The sequence below is a fragment of the Fringilla coelebs genome (assembly GCF_963513975.1).
Source record: "Fringilla coelebs genome assembly, chromosome: 21".
In the NCBI taxonomy this organism is placed as follows: Eukaryota; Metazoa; Chordata; class Aves; order Passeriformes; family Fringillidae; genus Fringilla; species Fringilla coelebs.
The window spans coordinates 3,161,447-3,179,234 of NC_140047.1; the positions used below are offsets into that span (position 1 = coordinate 3,161,447).

The 17,788-nt window shown below is 51.4% G+C and overlaps 1 protein-coding gene across 10 annotated transcripts in view; it reads left to right on the forward strand.

Moving 5' to 3' along the window:
* Positions 1-17,788, forward strand: part of EHMT1 (euchromatic histone lysine methyltransferase 1) — a gene marked incomplete at its 5' end in the record, with an annotated part of 120,501 nt that overhangs the window by 90,245 nt on the left and 12,468 nt on the right. For 7 of the 10 annotated variants that reach the window (XM_084219402.1, XM_084219397.1, XM_084219403.1 and 4 more), the window contains 13 exons: positions 330-473; positions 2,190-2,416; positions 3,044-3,208; positions 4,249-4,331; positions 5,531-5,637; positions 7,517-7,639; positions 9,792-9,893; positions 10,536-10,640; positions 13,534-13,688; positions 14,407-14,574; positions 14,926-15,070; positions 15,968-16,045; positions 17,306-17,421. In XM_084219402.1, the coding sequence (XP_084075528.1) occupies positions 330-473; positions 2,190-2,416; positions 3,044-3,208; positions 4,249-4,331; positions 5,531-5,637; positions 7,517-7,639; positions 9,792-9,893; positions 10,536-10,640; positions 13,534-13,688; positions 14,407-14,574; positions 14,926-15,070; positions 15,968-16,045; positions 17,306-17,421 (1,718 nt within the window). The remainder of the gene's footprint in view (positions 1-329; positions 474-2,189; positions 2,417-3,043; positions 3,209-4,248; positions 4,332-5,530; positions 5,638-7,516; positions 7,640-9,791; positions 9,894-10,535; positions 10,641-13,533; positions 13,689-14,406; positions 14,575-14,925; positions 15,071-15,967; positions 16,046-17,305; positions 17,422-17,788) is intronic. The other 3 variants (XM_084219406.1, XM_084219398.1, XM_084219404.1) reach the window with 2 other exon arrangements.

A 17,788-nucleotide genomic window follows, 5' to 3' on the forward strand; every position in this document is an offset into this window, starting at 1 on the left:
TGTGTGTTGTGTGAGTCAGGCCCCTGGGACTGCCCCTTCTGCTGCTTGGCTGTTGCCTATTTCCAGTTATGATTTTGTTGTTGTTGTTGTTGTTGCAAGGAACAAATGACTCGGGGTGCACATGCATGTTAGTTAGTAAATGATGCATTCCTTCCTGAGAGCAGCTTTCACAGCTTCCTGCTGCACTGCTAATGCTCTCTGGCACACAGCTGAATTCCTGTGAAAAAGCCAGGGCTCCTCGAGGCAGTGTGCAAAATCTTCCTCTGCACAAGCACAGGGAGTGGTGTGGTCTGCAGTAATTTCATTTCCTTTAATTTCTCCTGTTCCAGCTGGGCCGATGCACAAACAGTGTGGTTAAGTATGAACTGATGCGCCCGTCTAACAAAGTCCAGCTTTTGGTGCTGTGTGAGGACCATAGAGGGAGGATGGTGAAACACCAGTGTTGCCCTGGCTGTGGATACTTTTGCACTGCAGTAAGTTCGTGCTCTCAATCTAGGGAAGGGGGTACCTGTTGCAACAGCTGGAAGCTGAAGGTGGAGATGGTCCCTAAAGGGGTGTCCTGACTTCCTGGCATCAGCCCCACCTCGTTCCACAGCACGTCAGGAGGTGTTTTCAATAGGAATGTGTGTGAGGGCAGCTGAAATCATCACCTTGATCTTCCTGGAGACCCTCAAGGGGTGTTACCAAAGGGATTTCACATGCTGGAAGTCTTTCTTGCCTTTGGAATTTCTTTGGAACAAGGGTTTGTTGTTTTTCTTTGTGTACAGATCAATCACACCCCAAAAAATGTCTTAGTTTGGTTTGTAAATGAAGCTGTGTCTCCACCTCTGTGTTCCCTCAGGATGGGGAGCCTGAGTGATGGCACTGGACCAAGGCAGTGTTGGAGATCTCAATTAGGTTAGGTATTAAGAAGATTAAATATTAGGAAGGAATTCTTCCCTGTGAGGGTGGGCAGGCCCTGGCACAGGGTGCCCAGAGCAGCTGGGGCTGCCCCTGGATCCCTGGCAGTGCCCAAGGCCAGGCTGGACAGGGCTGGGAGCAGCCTGGGACAGTGGGAGGTGTCCCTGCCCATGGCAGGGGGGTGGAACCAGATCAGATTTAAGGTTCCTTCCTGTGATCTCCTGCTGCTTCTTCCACCTGTGCCACCGAGGCTTTTAAGGGACTTGTTGCAGTCCTTTAGTGGCCAGTGTCCTGCTTTCCCTGTGGATAAAGCTGAAAGGCACCACCTGAGGCCTCATGGGGTGATGATGAGGCTTAATTGTGTGATGCTGGTGTTCTTCAAGATGACTCAAGGAAAGATGCTGCAGTCGTCTCAAGCATTATTGTAGTAAGTGGAGCCATCCTGGGTTTTCTTGCTGAGTCAAAGATCATTTAGAAGATAAAACCCTCAAAACCCTTCAAGGCATTTGCAAAGCTGAAATAGAGTTAATTAGATTGCTTGGGAGGACTGGATTCAGGAGAAGAGGGGGTTTGGCTGGCCTTTCCTTGCACTCTCTTCCATCTCTCAGTGCTGTGTGCTGGTGCACAGAGGTGAACCTGGAGTGTTTGTCTGTGCCACCATCACCCACCCAGAGCACAGCAGGGCTTCAGGCAGCACTGACACCACAGGCAGGGAGTTCTGGGCTCCTGCACAGCAGTTGCAGGGACTTTGCTAGAAAGAGAAAATAATTTTAAGAGGAATTGCCCAGTTTGTCGCATGAGCAGTGAGCTTGTTTGGGTTAATTAGGCTGGTCCAGGCAGAAGAGTCACATAATTTGGGTTACAGTGGGGTCAATGACAGATTGATGCAGGTTCTTGGTTTGTGTACAGCTGTGTTTCAGGTAGTTTTAATGCTGGCTCAGCACAGGTCTGAAGGTTTCTTTTCCAGTTTTGGGGGCGTCCTTACAGTGCACTGGCACTTCTAGAGACACAAGCGAGAACTTCAAGCGTTAGAGGGAAGAGCTGGAAATCGGGACTTCTTTGTTCTGTTTCCCAAACACAATTCAAAATCTTGCTTTGCAGTCCTTAACCAAGTGAGTTTTTCCCCCTTTACCTTGGTTTTGTTCTCTTCTAAAGAAGTGGCAGTGCTTGCTTTACTGTACTGGACGCAGCAGGGCCGAGAGAGGTGGTGAGAGGAGTGGCATGGAGCGTGTGCAGGGGCAAGGCACGGGCCCAGCAGGGGCTGAATTCCTTCTCTGTGGTTTTTTAAGGGCACTTTCATGGAGTGTCAGCCCGAGAGCAGCATCTCCCACCGCTTCCACAAGAGCTGTGCCTCGCAGGTGAACGACACCAGCTACTGCCCTCACTGCGGGGAGGAGGCCTCCAAGGCCAAGGAGGTGACAATAGCCAAGGCTGACACCACCTCCACGGTGTCCCTGAGCTACGAGCAGCAGAAACCTGCAGCAGTGGAGGGCAGGGCCGACACCACCACGGGGAGGTGAGTATGGGGGCCTGGGGGGATCTCAAACCTCCTGCCAGGCCAGGTTTGGTTTGAAAGGTTGGGCTCCTCCTGGTGAGCTGGGGGCTGGCTCAGCTGCTGGAATCTGCAGGGCTGTTTTGGGTCACTCGCTGCCCCAGAGCTGAGGCAGAGGCTCTGGAGGTTGGGGGGTTCAGGAGTTAAACCATTCCTTCCTCTTATTGTCAGGAATGGAATTATAGTGGAATTGGTTGATATTGTCAGGTTTGCTCAGTGACAGCCATTCCCATCTGCAGCTCCTGACTTGCACCCATGAGAGAAGGAAAACACAAATCAAACCAGCCCTGTGTTGAACTCTGCTCTGACTTCCCATCCCATCTGGCCTTGTTTAAGTGGCTTTAAGACTTGCCCATGTGCCTGGGTCTCCTGTAGCACAGAGTACATCAAGATGTAGTCAGAGGGCAGTGCAATTCCTTTCTGGGGCAAGTTCTTACCGAAAAAGCTGTAAAATTTATTGGTTTGGGTTTCGATTTCAGTTACACTTATCTGTATTTAAAATGCATTTGCTTTTCTTTTTTGGCATAAGAGAAACATTGTTGTGTATTTTTAATGGTTGTGCTTTGGCTGTCTCTCATTTTTCCTCTTCAGTGGCACTGGGACGAGGTTGTCAGAAGAAGACAAGCCAGAAAGTTCGGCTGCTGAAGGGTTTGACATCCCTGGGTCTTCAGTTTTTCCAAAGCCTACTACTAGCTTGACCCAGGGACCAGTGAAAGAAACTCTGGAAAGTGCCCTGATTGCCCTGGACTCTGAAAAGTAAGAAAAAGACCATTGGGTCACTCCAGTTCCCAGCAAAGTTGCTTAGCCTAGAGAAAAGAAGATTTAGCTTTTCTGGATTTTGGTCCAGCTCAGAGCTTTTTTTGTTCACTTCACTCATTAGTCATCCCAAACAGATTTGGAAGAACTGTAACAGCTCAAAATGTCTTATTGATTTCTCTGGAGGATTTAGTTTTTCACTGGCTCTTCAGCTGCAGCTGTAACTTCTGGGAGCTCCTGTTCACAGTAGTGAGACCCAGAATCTGTTGCTGAGCAGCACTGAACAGATCCAGCCCTCACTGGAGCAGGACTGCCTGGGGCTGGAGCTGGAAGTTTTAAAACCTCCTTCTGGAAACTTGTTTTTCTGTATCAGAGAATCATGGAATGGTTTGGGTTGGAATTGACCTTAAAGCTCATCCAGTGCCACCCCTGCCATGGACAGGGACACCTCCCACTGTCCCAGGTTGCTCCAAGCCCCGTCCAACCTGGCCTTGGAAACTTCCAGGGATCCAGGGGCAGCCACAGCTGCTCTGGGCACCCTGTGCCACCCTCCTTACAGGGAGGGATTTCTTTCAAATATATAATCTTAAATTTCCTGTCTTTCAGTTTGAAGCCATTCCCTGTGTCCTCTCCCTCCATCCCTTGTCCCCAGTCCCTCTCCAGCTCTCCTGGAGCCCCTTCAGGCCCTGGCAGGGGCTCTGAGCTCTCCCTGGAGCCTTCTTTCCTCTGGATGAGCATCCCCAGCTCTCCCAGCCTGGCTCCAGAGCAGGGGGGCTCCAGCCCTTGGAGCATCTCAGGGACCTCCTCTGGATTCACTGCAGAGCTCCAGGTCCTCCTCGTTATGGGGATCCCAGATTTGGAGGCAGCTCTGCAGGTGGGGTCTCACCTGAGCATGGTGGCAGAGCTCCTGCTGCCCACACTGGGGGATGAGCCCAGAACTTTGTCAGGCCCAGGGGTGGCAGTGAGGGGTGCCAGTGAGCGAGGGGTGACGTTCCTGTTCTTCCCTGGGCACTAATTCCTCCTCTCTCCTGCTCCTGCAGGCCCAAGAAGCTGCGGTTCCACCCGAAGCAGCTCTACTTCTCTGCCAGGCAAGGGGAGCTGCAGAAGGTCCTGCTGATGTTGGGTAGGTGCCTCCTGCCCGGGCCAGGGCCTGTCTGGCAGCACTCCCAGCTCCTGCCAGGCAGTGCCAGCAGCCACTTCCCAGCAGGGACCCTGGGGAGCAGCGAGATGCTGTGGGTGATGTGGCTTCATCTCTCTGGGAAGTGGGCACTGATCCCCACTTGTGTCTGCATCTGAGCAGGGCTTACCCACACCAGCTGGCTGTGTCCCCACAATGACCTCCATGGGGTTTTTCCCATCCCCTCTCCATGCCTGGGGTACATATTTGCATCCAGTAGAGAGGGAATAGATGGAGTCAGTTTAAACCAAGACCCATCAGCAAGAAAGCAAAAAGGAAGAGCCTTCAATCCATGGGGTTTGTTTTGGGGTGCAGAGGTGCCTACCACCAGATGCTTTGGAGCTGCTGAGCTTGTTTTTAGCATGCAATATTCCCCAGGAATTTCCCCCTCTGAAGGACACAATGTTTCACAAGGATGCTTCCTTTCCACTCCAGTATTTGCTGTACATTTTTGGATGCTTTCTGTTCTTGCCCTTTATCAGTTCCTTCTTTTTTTTTTTTTGTCTAGCAAGTGTTTGCTCCATTGTTCCTGTTTTCAATAGCACAGAAATGTTATTCATTGATATTTAACTACAGCCTCATCATACACAACATGTTATCATGCCCAGACATCTTTGTCTGGCTGTCAGCATCACCTGTCAGTCTCTGCACAGCTGTGAGAATCTCTGGCCAGATCCTGAGCCTGTGTGGACAAATTCCATCCATGTTGCAGCTCTGTATTTGCAGGGGTGCAAAAAGGATCACTAATATTAATCCCAGTTAATAGTGGTGAGACAGAGCCCAGGTGGCACCAACTCTTTGTTGTTCCCAATTTCTGGGTTGCTTTAAACCAAGCAGTGTTTTTTCTCTTTTTATCCTCGTGTGGTGTTTGTTATTTTTGAGATGAGGCCTTTGGAGAGATAGTAATGCCTTAAAAAGATATTGAATTCCATGGTGTTTGTGAGCTCTGGGTTTGAGGGCTGTTGCATATTGAATGTGCAGGGGACTGCCCTGAGAGCTTTCTGGTGAAATGTGCAGTGAGACGTGAGCAGGGCTGAGGATGGGCTGGGAACACAAGCTGTAACAGCCTTCAGCTGAGACATGATTCTCCTGTTACACTTCAGTCTCTGAACTGTGCTTGAAAGTGTCTCTGCTCTGTTTTGCAGTGGATGGAATTGACCCTAATTTTAAAATGGAGCATCAGAGTAAGAGAACCCCTCTCCATGCTGCTGCTGAGTCTGGCCACGTGGACATCTGCCACATGCTCATTCAGGTCTGTCTGCACTTCCAGCCCTCTGTACAAACCATTTGCTGTGGGCTTTGGTCTGCCCCACATGAAAATCAGCAGGGGAAAATCCCTCCTGTAAAAAACCTCCTCTGTCCCAGGGTTTGCTGAGGGAGGAGTGGGGCAGAGTAATGGGAGGGCACAATTCCTGCTGGAATTGTCCTGCTGGAATTGTCCTGCTGGAATTGTCCTGTTCTCCAGGCAAGGAGCAGGGGAAGATTTGGTGCAGGGCACTGTGGGACAGGTGGGGATCTGTGCCTAAGCACAGCCAGAGCTGGGCACTGCCAGATGTGCCAGCACAGCCTGATGCACTGCCAGATGTGCTGCCAGGCTGCAGGAGATCTCCAAGCTCTTGGCTTTGATCTCCAAGCCAGGTTGCTCGTGGTGATGAGGGCAGTGAGGCTCTGGAGCCTGGAAGCTGCCAGGCCCTGCCTTCCCTTCTGTCAAACCTGAGGAGCTCCAGCAGGATTTTCCTCTGCAGTATAAATGTCTCACATGTGGAGAGGAGTGAAGGGAAGATGCAAGTTTGGTTTGTTGGCTGAGATTTGGATTCTAACTGAGGGAAGATGGCCAAAGCTGTAGGGATGTTGTTGAGCCTGCTCCAAAACAATGTGAAGAAGAAAAAGAAGCATTTAAAAAGTTATAGATTTTCTTTTTGTACTGGTGTGCCTTGTCTGGAGTGACTGGAAATCTGTTTTGTTTGCACTGTGGGGTTGGGAAACCTTAAAGGGCTGTTGAGAAGGCAGCAGTGATTGGCCCTTGGAAATGATCCTGCTGGGCTGGTGCATTTCAGCACCTGGAACTGGAGGCTTTCAGGTACTGTTTGAAGGCAGCAATGGACCTCCCTGGCTGCTCTGACTGAAATTACTGCATGTGAAGACAGTGGAATGAGGAAAAGGAGCAAAACTTGTGAGATATCACAAACAATTTAATTATCAGTAGGGTTGGTTTGTTTCCAAAGTGCTTCATCTTGTCTCTCCCTGAGGTCTGGCTTCTGCAGCAGCCCAGTGTTTGGCTGGGAATGGCCCCAGCTTGTTCCACTTGAAATGTCTCCTCTGCCCTGCTTAAATAGCTCTGGCTGGGGAAAAGAGTCAAAACAAAGGAATTCAGTGGGAGGCACCTGAAAACAGCTCCCTGTGCCAGGTGAACCTGAGAGAGTTGCTGTGAACAGGTCTGAGCCTCACACACAGCCCTGCCAGGAGCTGTGTGTCTGAGACCTTTTGGGTTTAGGTGTTGGGTGGTTCCTGAGCTCAGCCCAAGGGCTAAAGCAGGGAGGATGACCTGACAGAGCCATGGCTTGGAAGGAGGGAGGTGTTGGTTGGAGGCACTCTGGGCTCAGCTGAACAGATGCTCAGAGAGCTCTGTGGAAGTGCCATTGGCTTCCACAGGAATATTTAGCCAATCCCCAGGATATTTTTTACAGCTCCTGCCTCTGTTGCCATCAGCAAGTTGTTCCTACTGCTTGTGACATTGAGAAGAGCTGGTTGTTGGAGGCTAAATGATAGACCAGGGAAAGCAAAGCTGCTGGAAGAAGGAGGAGGCTGACTTTTCCAAATTGTTACACAAACAATATCTAGCAAGTAGGAGTACAAAATCTGGTAATAACAGGAGTTATTTCATACCAGCTGTTGGCTTCCTCACAGTTCCTTCCTGGCTGGGGAAGGCAGGAGAGGGGGCAGGCAGTGTGTGGTGTTTCCAGAGCAGGTGGACTTGCTCTGCCTTCTTTCCTCATTCTATTGCTTCTTTTTTATTCCTTTTTTCCCCTGCTTAATATGGCTAAATTTCAGGAGAAAATCTTATTATTAAAGCTCTACTCCCACATCCTTCCTCTGCTAACTGTCCTTGTCCTTGCCCTGGCTCCCAACAGGCTGGTGCTAACATTGACACCTGCTCTGAGGACCAGAGGACCCCGCTGATGGAAGCAGCAGAAAACAACCACCTGGAAACTGTGAAATACCTGATCAAGGCTGGAGCACTAGTAGATCCCAAGGTAGCAGTTTATTCCTTCCTTTTTTCTCCTGAGGAAGCCTCTGTCCAACATTTCTTCCTTGAAGTTTTGGGTGGAAGTGCCCAGGCTGAGGAGAAATGGACTGGTTTGTCTTGGAGTGAGGCTGGAGGTGTCATAATCTCATTTTTCTGCTGGCCATGAGCTGTTTGGGGCAAGTGTTGCCACTTGTGTCTCTAGTTTGTGGCACCAAATGTCAGGGGGATTTGATTTCATAGGTCTTAGTGTCACAAATCCACTGCAGTGGAGTTGGATTTCAGAGTTCCCTTCTCTGTAGGCTCTAATAATGAGAGTTTTGGGGTGATGTTTTAAAATAGGCTGGTAATTAGGTGCTTGCCAAGCCAGGAAAAATGACAGAGGAAGCTTTCCTTTCCAAAGGACTGATGTGTGGATTCTTGCAGTCATGCTGCAGTGGCAAAATTGAACCCCATCTTTAAACTCTACCCCTTAATTTAAACCAAAACAATAAAATGCAGCTGTCTCTTTGCCTTTAGCATGCTCTGGATGCTCTGCAATCTTGGAAAATACACAGACCATTTATTAGTCCCATAAATCACATGCTGTTTGGAACATAGGAACCCTCCCCATGCAAACTTACTGTCACAACCTGCTGCTCTTGGCTGGCTTTGGGAAGGAACTGGCAGCACTGCACAAGGTAGCAGGTGCTGCCCAGTCCAGGCCCTAAATGGATCCTTGGGATGCTGGTTCTGAGCTGGGAGGGACAAAGGACAGGACAGGCACCTGTGGGTTTGTGCTGGCCACTGTCCCAAGGCCTTGGAGCAGCCCAGAGATCTCTCACCTGATTCATTCCTGTGGAAGAGAAAAAAAGGGAGTTTGTGTTTCTGAAGGTCGAGGGAAGGAGATAAATTCTGAGCTTGCACAAGCAAATGAGAAGCCTCAGATCACATCTGAGGTCTGGGCTAGTTGATGATGTTAATTAGTTTCTTGCAGCAGCCCAGGCCTCTGTTTGAAGCAGCAGCATTGGTTTGGAAGCAGCTCCAGCCCTTGCCTGGTGCAGGTGTGTGCAGAGCCCTGGGACTGCAGGGCAGGGAGCTGGGTGGGGGCTCCCCAGCCCCAGGGTGAAGCTGTTGGTCCTGTTACCAGCATGGAAAAGCCCCACTCCAAACCTGAACAACCTTTCCAATAAAATCTGCCTGCTCTCCCAGGGCTGGGGAGCTGCACTTGATTCTTGCCCATCCAAGGGGAAAGCTGTGGAATTATTCAGCTGGAGCAGGCACATGTGGGGGTGTAGAAACTCTTTCTGTGTCCCAAGGAGCCCTCATGGTGCAATCCCTGACCAGAGATGTCCCCTCCTTGCTCAGAGAGTTGCTCCCTCAGCCTGCATCACATCAGCTCCATCCCCAAGCTCTCACCTCCAGCGTTGCTCCCAGGGATTTAGCTGGAAGGAATCATTTGGTTTTTTCAGTCTTTCATTTCCTCCTCCTGATTTCCTGCTCTCTGGGCCTTGCTCTGTGCTAAGCTCTTGGGATATAAATGCCTGATAAAAGTCAGGCTGCTGCCAGAGAGATCTTTGCTGGGAGGGTGGGAGCATCTCCATCATGACTCACAGCCTGTCCATCTCCTCCAGGCCTTGCAGTCCCAGCTCCCAAAGGCATTTTTCCTTTCAACCTTCAGGGCTGTTTTTTATCTCCAGTCTGTGCAGCTGGCTGTGGGCAGGCTGGGGACCTGCTCTCTCTGGAGAGAGACACCACAGCCCTGGACCTGCTGCCAGGTGCTGGGATAAGGCCTTGGGCTGGCAAAACCCAGCAAAAAGCCTGGAGAAATGGAGCTTTCAACTTGAGACAAAGTGATTTTTCTGATGTAAAGTGCAGACTTTGCCTATCTAAGGGATTTTTGCTTCCCTTTGGCTCTTCAGAACATGAAGGAGAGTGGGAAAGGGGCTGTTGGAGAAGGGGGCATCACTGCCAAGGTTTGGGGTTGGTGCCTTCCCCAGGCTTTGCAAAGCCCTTTCCTTCTCTGCAGGGTAAAGCTCCCAAGCTCTGCTTAGTTCTGCCCTGGCTCCTGCTCTCTGCCCTCCTGGCAGTGGGGTGGAGACTTTTGGAGTTCTCTGCTCCATCTGGGACCTCCTCTGCAGTTCCTGAGCTCCACTGAGGGTCTGTTCTGTGCTTGTGTGCAGGATGCTGAGGGCTCCACGTGTCTGCACCTGGCAGCCAAGAAGGGGCACTATGACGTGGTGCAGTACCTGCTCTCCAATGGCAAGATGGATGTCAACTGCCAGGTGAGGCTTCCCCGGGGCAGGAGCTGCTTGCCCAGGTCAGAGACTCCCTCAGCACTTGAGTGCTCACTCAAGTACAGTCCTGCTGCTGGGGGACACCTCCAGATCCCCACAGGGTGACAATTCTGTGCCCCTCCTGTCTGCCAGGGAGGGTGATCCCTCACTGACCTCAGGGAACTCCCCTTGATTTGCAGTTTCTCCTTGAATTTGCTGTGGATCCTGCTGCTCCAGGGTGTCCCTGTGCTTCTCCTAGTGGGGCATCATGGACAGTGGTGTGGGATGGGCTGAGCCTGGCACTTGTCACTGTGGGGTTTGTCCATTGCCCTTGGGGTTTGTCCATTGCTGTGGGCTGAGGCAGAGGTGATTAGGTGGGGGTAGGGACAGAGGTAATTGTCCTGGGGCAAGGACAGGTCCCCCAGGCTTCTCAGGGAGTTTCTGTCAGATCTTTTACACACCCTGGGTGTTCCTTTTGGACAGTTGGTGTGCTTGAACAAGCTGGAGGTGCAGTGCCAGCCTGCTCAGGTGTGCCGCTCCCAGCCACGCTGGGCTCACCTGAGGGACCTGCAGCAGGGGGAGGGCAGGGCAGTGTGGGGGCCAGCAGGAGGCTGTGTCAGGGCTGTGTGTCACCCTGCTGTCCCCTGCCAGGACGATGGTGGCTGGACGCCGATGATCTGGGCCACGGAGTACAAACACATCGAGCTGGTGAAGCTGCTGCTGGCCAAGGGCTCGGACATCAACATCCGTGACAACGTAAGGCTCCCCTGGGACCTCCTGCAGAAATTGCAGTCTCTGCTTAAACCCAGACACGCCCCAGGTGACAGATGTTGGGCTCAGTCCCACTCAGTGTGAGTGAGAGGCGTCTGCTGAGAGAGTTTTCCTGAGTTCTGGGCAGCAGTTTGGCAGCTGGGTTGTGCTGTCCCTGCAGCTGCTCTGTAAGGGCGCTGTGTGGAATCCTCAGCTCTGAGCCTGCCTGGTTCCCATCCCTCTGTGCTGCACTGCACACTGCACCAGGCAGATCCCCTTCAGTCCAGGCTTAGCAGCTCTGTGTTTGTCCCAGGCCAGTGACTCTGGGTGTGGGCTGGGGGCACCCTGTGTGCCTTCTGAGGGGAATGAGCTCCTGTTTGTGTTTCTGGATGGGCTGGGCTCTCTGCCAGCAGCTATCAAAGCCTGCCTGTTCCTGGCATCCCTGGCACGAAGCTCTGATGTGTCCAGAGCTGGAGCTGCCCTTCACCTCCCTAAATCCTACTCCAGTGGGATGCACTCAGTGCTTGAGTCCCTGGGAACTCTGTGGGACTCCAAGCTCTGCCTGTGGGGCTGTGCCAGCTCCTTTCCCAGGGATTTGCAGGGAACTAGAGAAGATACAAAGAGATACTGTCTGCTTTTTCCCAGCCTTCTTCAGGGGAGTCATTGTATCAGCACTGCTCCTCTGTTTTCCTTATACTATGTTACTCATTCTTTTCTTGGAGTCTCTAAGGCTGTTGAAGTGTGGTGTCTCACCCCATCCCTGGAAGTGGCCAGGGCCAGGTTGGACAAGGTTTGGGGCCACCTGGGAATAATGGGAGATGTCCCTGTCCATAGCAGGGGGTGGCACTGGATGAGCTTTGAGGTCCCTTCCAAACCAAACCCAACCAAACCCAACCAAACCCAACCAAACCCAACCAAACCAAACCAAACCAAACCAAACCAAACCAAACCAAACCAAACCAAACCAAACCAAACCAAACCAAACCAAACAAACCCCTCTGGGTTTCTGTGATTGTGTGGTTTAACCCCAGCCAGGAACCAAGCCCCTCACAGCCCCTTGCTCACTCCCCCGGCAGTGGGGAGAGAATCAGAAAGGTGAAAAGTAGAAAAAGACTCGTGGGTTGAGATACAGTTTAATGGAAAAGCCAAAGGCACACACACACAAGCAGAACAGAACAGGGAATTCTTTCCCTGCTTCCCATGTTTGGGCAGGTGTTCAGCACCTCCAGGAGAGCCCCACCCATGGAACAGTGACCTGGGAAGACAAAAACCATCCCTCCAAACATCCCCCTTCCTCCTTTCCCCACTTTATATCCTGAACTGATGTCAGATGGTCTGGAATATCCCTTTGGTCAGGGTCACCTGTCCTGCTGTGTCCTCCCAGCTTGCCTTGTCCCCCAGTCTCCTCCCCAGTGAGGCAGCACAGGACAGAACAGGCTCTGTGTCAGCCCTGCTCAGCAGGTGACATCTCTGTGTCCCCACCCCTCTGGTCAGCACAGCCTCACACCAGCCACTGGGAGAAACATTAACTCTGTCCCAGCCAAACACAGCACACTGAGATGGTTCCCAGTTCCCAGGCAGCTCTGGATCCAATCCTGTTCCTAAAACAAAAGTCAAGGTGAGAGGGAGCTTTTTGGGCTGTTACATCTGTTTGCTGACTGAACAAAACAGACTCTTTGATCTGTCCCAGCTTCAAGATCACACATTAATGATGAACATCAAATCAACTCAGTCAACTATTTACTTGGAAGAAAACTGTGCTCTTAACAGCTGTGTGTGTGACACATCTATCCTGGAGCTGCAGCTGGGGTGTCCTGCTGGATGTGGTTCAGGACAAATGTCACTCGTGCTGGGAAACATCCTGCTCTGGGAGAAATGCTTTGCTTGTGATGATGCTGCTTTTTAGGCAGGAGCAGTGCAAGGCAGAGCACCAGTCCAGGTGTCTGTGACCTGTCTGAGCTGCAGCATGTGGGTGCAACCCACAGGATGGATGTTTTCTGTAGATTGTGTGGGGTTTTTCTAGATGACACTGTAAAGGGAAGAAGGAGCTGGGTAGGAAAGTGTCTCCCTCTCCCTGATGTGTGGCAATAGCTCCCTGTTTAGGGCAGGACCTTCAGTTACATGGTAACAGCTCAAACACTCCAGCAGCAGCAGCTTTGTTTTTGCTTTGCAAAGAAGAAAAAAAGGGAATAGCTGGGTGATCATTACTATCATTTCACTGTTGTCATCAATGTCTTTAGAGCCTGTCATGGGGAAGGGATCGACGTGTGCTGCAAATTGCAGTGTAACAGAAAACAGGATCATCCCTTAAAATATCTCCATCAGAAAGATGAGTGTTCAGCTATTTCCAGTGCTGCTAGTGAGAGATGAGTACATACAGTATTTAAGAGATGCCTGGAGTCAGATTGATTGCTTACCCCATGGCTCCTGGTTCTCTTTTTGGCACATTCACGTACCCTATGTGCTCTTTTTCTCCTTAATTTCGTGCTGTGCTCTTTTTCTCCTTAATTTTGCAGCCCTGGGAAGCACAGTAGCTTTCCTGGCTGTTGGGGCTGGGCAAACTCAGCATCCAGCCTTTTGCAGCATGTTTGTTCATGTCTGTCACCTCCTTCCTGGATTGATCTAGATTGGTTTGTGGCTCGGGGACTGACGAGCTGTCTGTGTGTGTGTAGGGAAGGTGATGGATTGCCTTGTGTGCAGCCTCCCTGTCCTTGGTGTGCAGAGGTGGATGGAGTGAGAACTCCCTGTTTGGCTGCTCTGAGGTTTCCCTGTCTGCCCTGGCATTCCCAGCCAGCCAGAGCAGTGTGGGGATGGCAGCCACACGTTGAGCGCTGCAGGTGCAGAGCTGAGGAAGGAACCCCCAAAGCCACAACCTCCTCTCTGTTCTCTTTCCCTCCAGGAGGAAAACATTTGTTTGCACTGGGCTGCTTTTTCTGGCTGTGTTGACATAGCTGAGATCCTGCTGGCAGCAAAGTGTGACCTGCACGCCGTGAACATCCACGGGGACTCGCCCCTGCACATCGCGGCGCGAGAGAACCGCTACGAGTGTGTGGTGTAAGTGCCCTGCTCAGCCCTCCCTGCCCCCCTGGCTGCTGCCTGCCAGGCTCAGGAGAGCCTCTGAAATGCCTTTGGTCTTTACACACAGCCCAGGATTGCGATGGAAGGCTTGTTTTTCTCCTGGGGTGGGGGGTGTGAGGTGCCAGCTGCTGCCAGAGCTGCTCAGAAAATGTGGCGTGTTTTGGAGTCTGAGGGGCTGTGCTCAGCCTGGGCTTCCCAGCAGGAAGGTGTCAGACTTCCTTGATTAAAGCTTTTTTTTCCCCACCACTAGCATGGTAAAAAGGTGCCCTGTTACCTTTGTTCCTTTGCTTCATCCCTGCTCTGAATAAAGCCATCATGTTCTCACCAAAAGCTGGTGAGTATAAACAAGGGCCAAGCCCACCACCAGTTTCCTGTGGGGCTCTTCCATTTCCAGCCTACTCTTCCCACCCCATATCTTTCCCTGCCAGAGAGAGTTTCAAGCCTGTCTGAAGTTAGGCTGGTACCAGCAAGGTACCTGAAGCAAGGCATGGTTTGCCCAGAGCTCTCATGGGTGCCCAGAGCTTCTGTCAGAAGGATTCACTGAACCATGCTTAATAAAGAAAACTCAGGTGATTATTCACTGCTACAGATTCTTCCTCGTCCCTTAAGGGCTGGCTGGAGGATGTGATTCAGCTTGTTTTCCCTTTGCCTGGTTTCTCCTGGGGAATCCTTATCCTTCCTTGCTGTTTTGCAGTCTCTTTCTTTCCCGTGGCTCGGATGTCACTTTAAAGAACAAGGAAGGTGAGACCCCGCTCCAGTGCTCCAGCCTTAACTCTCAGGTCTGGGTGGCCCTACAGATGAACAAGACTCTCAAAGAATCATCTTCTGAGAAGCCTGCCCAGATAGAGAAGGTGGTGAGCAGGTGAGAATAGGGCTGGCTTTGCTTGTGGGTCATGAAATTGAGCCCTTGCACAGGGAAGGCCGGGGGCCTGGTTTAAGAAAAAATTGTGTGCCTTCTTAAGCTGGTGTGAAGGTCAGTGTGAGCTTAGTAAGAACTAAGCCCATGCTGATTCAGTCCATGGTTTGCAAATTCATCCTCCAAATGGAAATACTCACAAGCACAAAGAGCCATCTGTAAGGCGGGGTGGGAAAACATGAGCTCTGTTCTAGTCTGAATGGCTTTGAGTGCTCAGTGATTCTGCCCCAGGATGGCATTTGAGTGGCCCCTTGTCTGGGGGCCTTTCCTTCTGTGACAATTCTTTCTCCATGGCAGGGACATTGCCCGGGGCTACGAGCGGATCCCCATCCCCTGTGTCAACTCCGTGGACAGCGAGCCCTGTCCCAGCAATTACAAATACGTGTCCCAGAACTGTGTCACCTCCCCGATGGACATTGACAGGAACATCACTCATTTACAGGTGAGGGATCCTGCTTTGTGCCTGTGCTCCTCAGAACACATCTGGCATTCCACATGGGAATGTTGAGCCCTGATATTGCCGTCAAATTCCAGCTAAGGTTGAGTGCCTCACCTCCAGCTCTTGTTGCAGGAGATGGGATTTTGATTTTCTTCAGTTTTGAGGCTTATGCTGAGCTTTGTGTTCAGCTGTAGCATTGGCCATCTGGTGCTGGCTGATGTGGCTCCCATTTATCCTTGTCCTCTCTTCTGAGGCTGCAGAGTCAGGGATTTGTTGGGAGACCTTCTCTGTGCTGCCTTCCCGAGGACTGCAGCAGCCAGGCCGAGGTCTTGGCTGTGATACTGCAGCCCTGGAAGGGCTGGGTGGGGAAAGCAGAGATAGGGAGGTGAGGGTGAGGGTGAGGGTGAGGGTGAGGCCTCACTGGGCACAGCTCTTGAGGTGGCTGAAGTGACCTTCCCAGGGCCAGTCCCTGTTGTGCAGCAGCCTGGTGGCAGGGCTGTGCTGGCTTGGGGATGCTGGGGGAGCAGGCAGCTGGAGTGGGAAGCAGCAGGGAGGACTGAGACAGCCCAGCTGCATCATCTCCCAGCTCTGGTCCCCTTGGAGCTTTCCTTGTCCTCAGGTATGGACAACAGCTCACAGGGCATGGGGGAGGGTTACAACAGGGGAACATCCTCTGCTGAGCAGCGAGACTGGCTCAGAATGAGATCCTTCCTTGCAAGGCAGAGCCCTTTGGTGCTCACTGCACACAGGAATAAACAGTGGACTAGAACTGGTGAAGCTGGTGATGCCTCTGGCCGAGGAGCTGCAGCAGCAGGAGGAGATGTGGTTTCCTGACCCAGCCAGCAGTTGCAGTCCCAGTTGTGTGAGTGGTGTGGAATTAACCCTTTGCCTCTCTTGCAGTATTGTGTCTGTATAGACGACTGCTCCTCCAGTAACTGCATGTGTGGCCAGCTCAGCATGCGCTGCTGGTACGACAAGGTGAGGACACACAGCCCCCTCCTGGCTCACACCAGGGCCTGGGAGCTGAATTCTGCCTAATTCAGTTCCTTGTACAACTCAAAGCCAGGTTGGACAGGGCTTGGAGAACCCTGTTCTAGTGGGAGATGCCCATGGACAGGGTTGGGATGAGCTGAGCTTTCCTTCCACCCCAAACCCTTCCCTGCTTCTGTAATTCCAACTCCTTTCTTCTTGACTTGAAATGCCTGAAGTTACAGTCTCAGCTCTGAGACGTGATAATCCAAACTGCCTGCTCAGGGCAGCTTTTCTTGTGTTATTTATTTGTGTTTCTCTCGTGCCAACTGAGCCATTAATTACACCCATGTGATAGGGAGCATTTAATAATCCAGGCGTGAAATCAGCTTCCATTTCAGAGCAACGTGGAAAGTGCTGTAAGATGTAAACAAAGGGAGGGGAGTAGAAAGAGAAATATTTTTTATTTGCTTTTATTTATTGTGATTCTTCTGGATGAAGGCAGAGTTAAAGATGTTTTCACTGCCACATTGCCAGAAGTCAGGTTTGTTTTGGGTAAATGCTTCAACCCTCCAGGGAGGTTTTGAGATTCATCTTTGGGCAGGTGCTACAAAGATCAGAAGTTCTGTGAATCTCTGCAGGTTTCTCCCAGGGGGAGCGTTGGCATCTTTCTTGGCTTTGTTGCCATTTTATTTACACATTAATAGGTGATTACACCTCTCAAGCCTTAAAAGCCAAATTTGTTAAATATGATAAATTACATCCATCACTTCCTTAATCCTGTATGTTGGTAAATACTTTAATTGTAGGGTTTTTTGAGAGTGTTATTTGGGAATGTAGTGTGATTCACAGAACTTGGGTGTACTGGCCTTGGACTCTGCGAGTTCAGGCTTTATTCCAGAGGCAGACTAAGCATCCATTTCTCCCCTCCAGCACAGCAAATGGCAATAATGATGATGATGCACACCAGTTTTCTGCACAGCACTGGGAGGGTTTTTTTTAATGCTGTGTAGGGTGATAACAGACAGCAAAAATCTAAATTCTCTGGCTGTTTGTCAGCTGTGGGTGACAGTGGTGACTGTGCTGCTGTCAGGGTAGAGCAAAACCACTGCAGAACCTGAGCTCTGACGCTGGGTTTGGGGAGGTTGGGGCACAACATCACCAAGGGGTTCTCTGGCCTGTTTTTACCCTGGGGGGAATTACTGCCTGTGGTTTTGGGGATCCTAGGAGCAGACAAATAACCCAGCCTGGGGTGGTTCTCTCCTTCAGGATGGCCGACTCCTGCCTGAGTTCAACATGGCTGAGCCCCCCCTGATCTTCGAGTGCAACCACGCGTGCTCGTGCTGGAGAACCTGCAGGAACAGGGTGGTGCAGAACGGCCTCAGGTGGGCAGGAGGGGCACACACAGCTGCTCTGGCCAGGAGCAGCCCCAAACCCATCAGCCTTGTGGCTCTCAGCTCACCCATAATCCCACAAAACCCAGCAGGGAAGCTGGGGCTGGTGGGATGGAAGTGGGATCCTGCATGCTGCCAGTGGGAATGGAGCAGCAGTGGGTTGATGAGCTCAATTAACATCTCAGTTAATATTTGCACCCTGCTCTTGGCACCATCAGGTGGGAACTGCAGTGTTCTTTCATCAGCTGACCATTAAACATACAAATGGCTTGTGGGTTTGCAGGCACAGCCCAAGTGTGGTGTCTCAGGGGGAGAGCTGAGAAGGACATGACAGCAGCAGAGCTGCAGAGTCTGAATT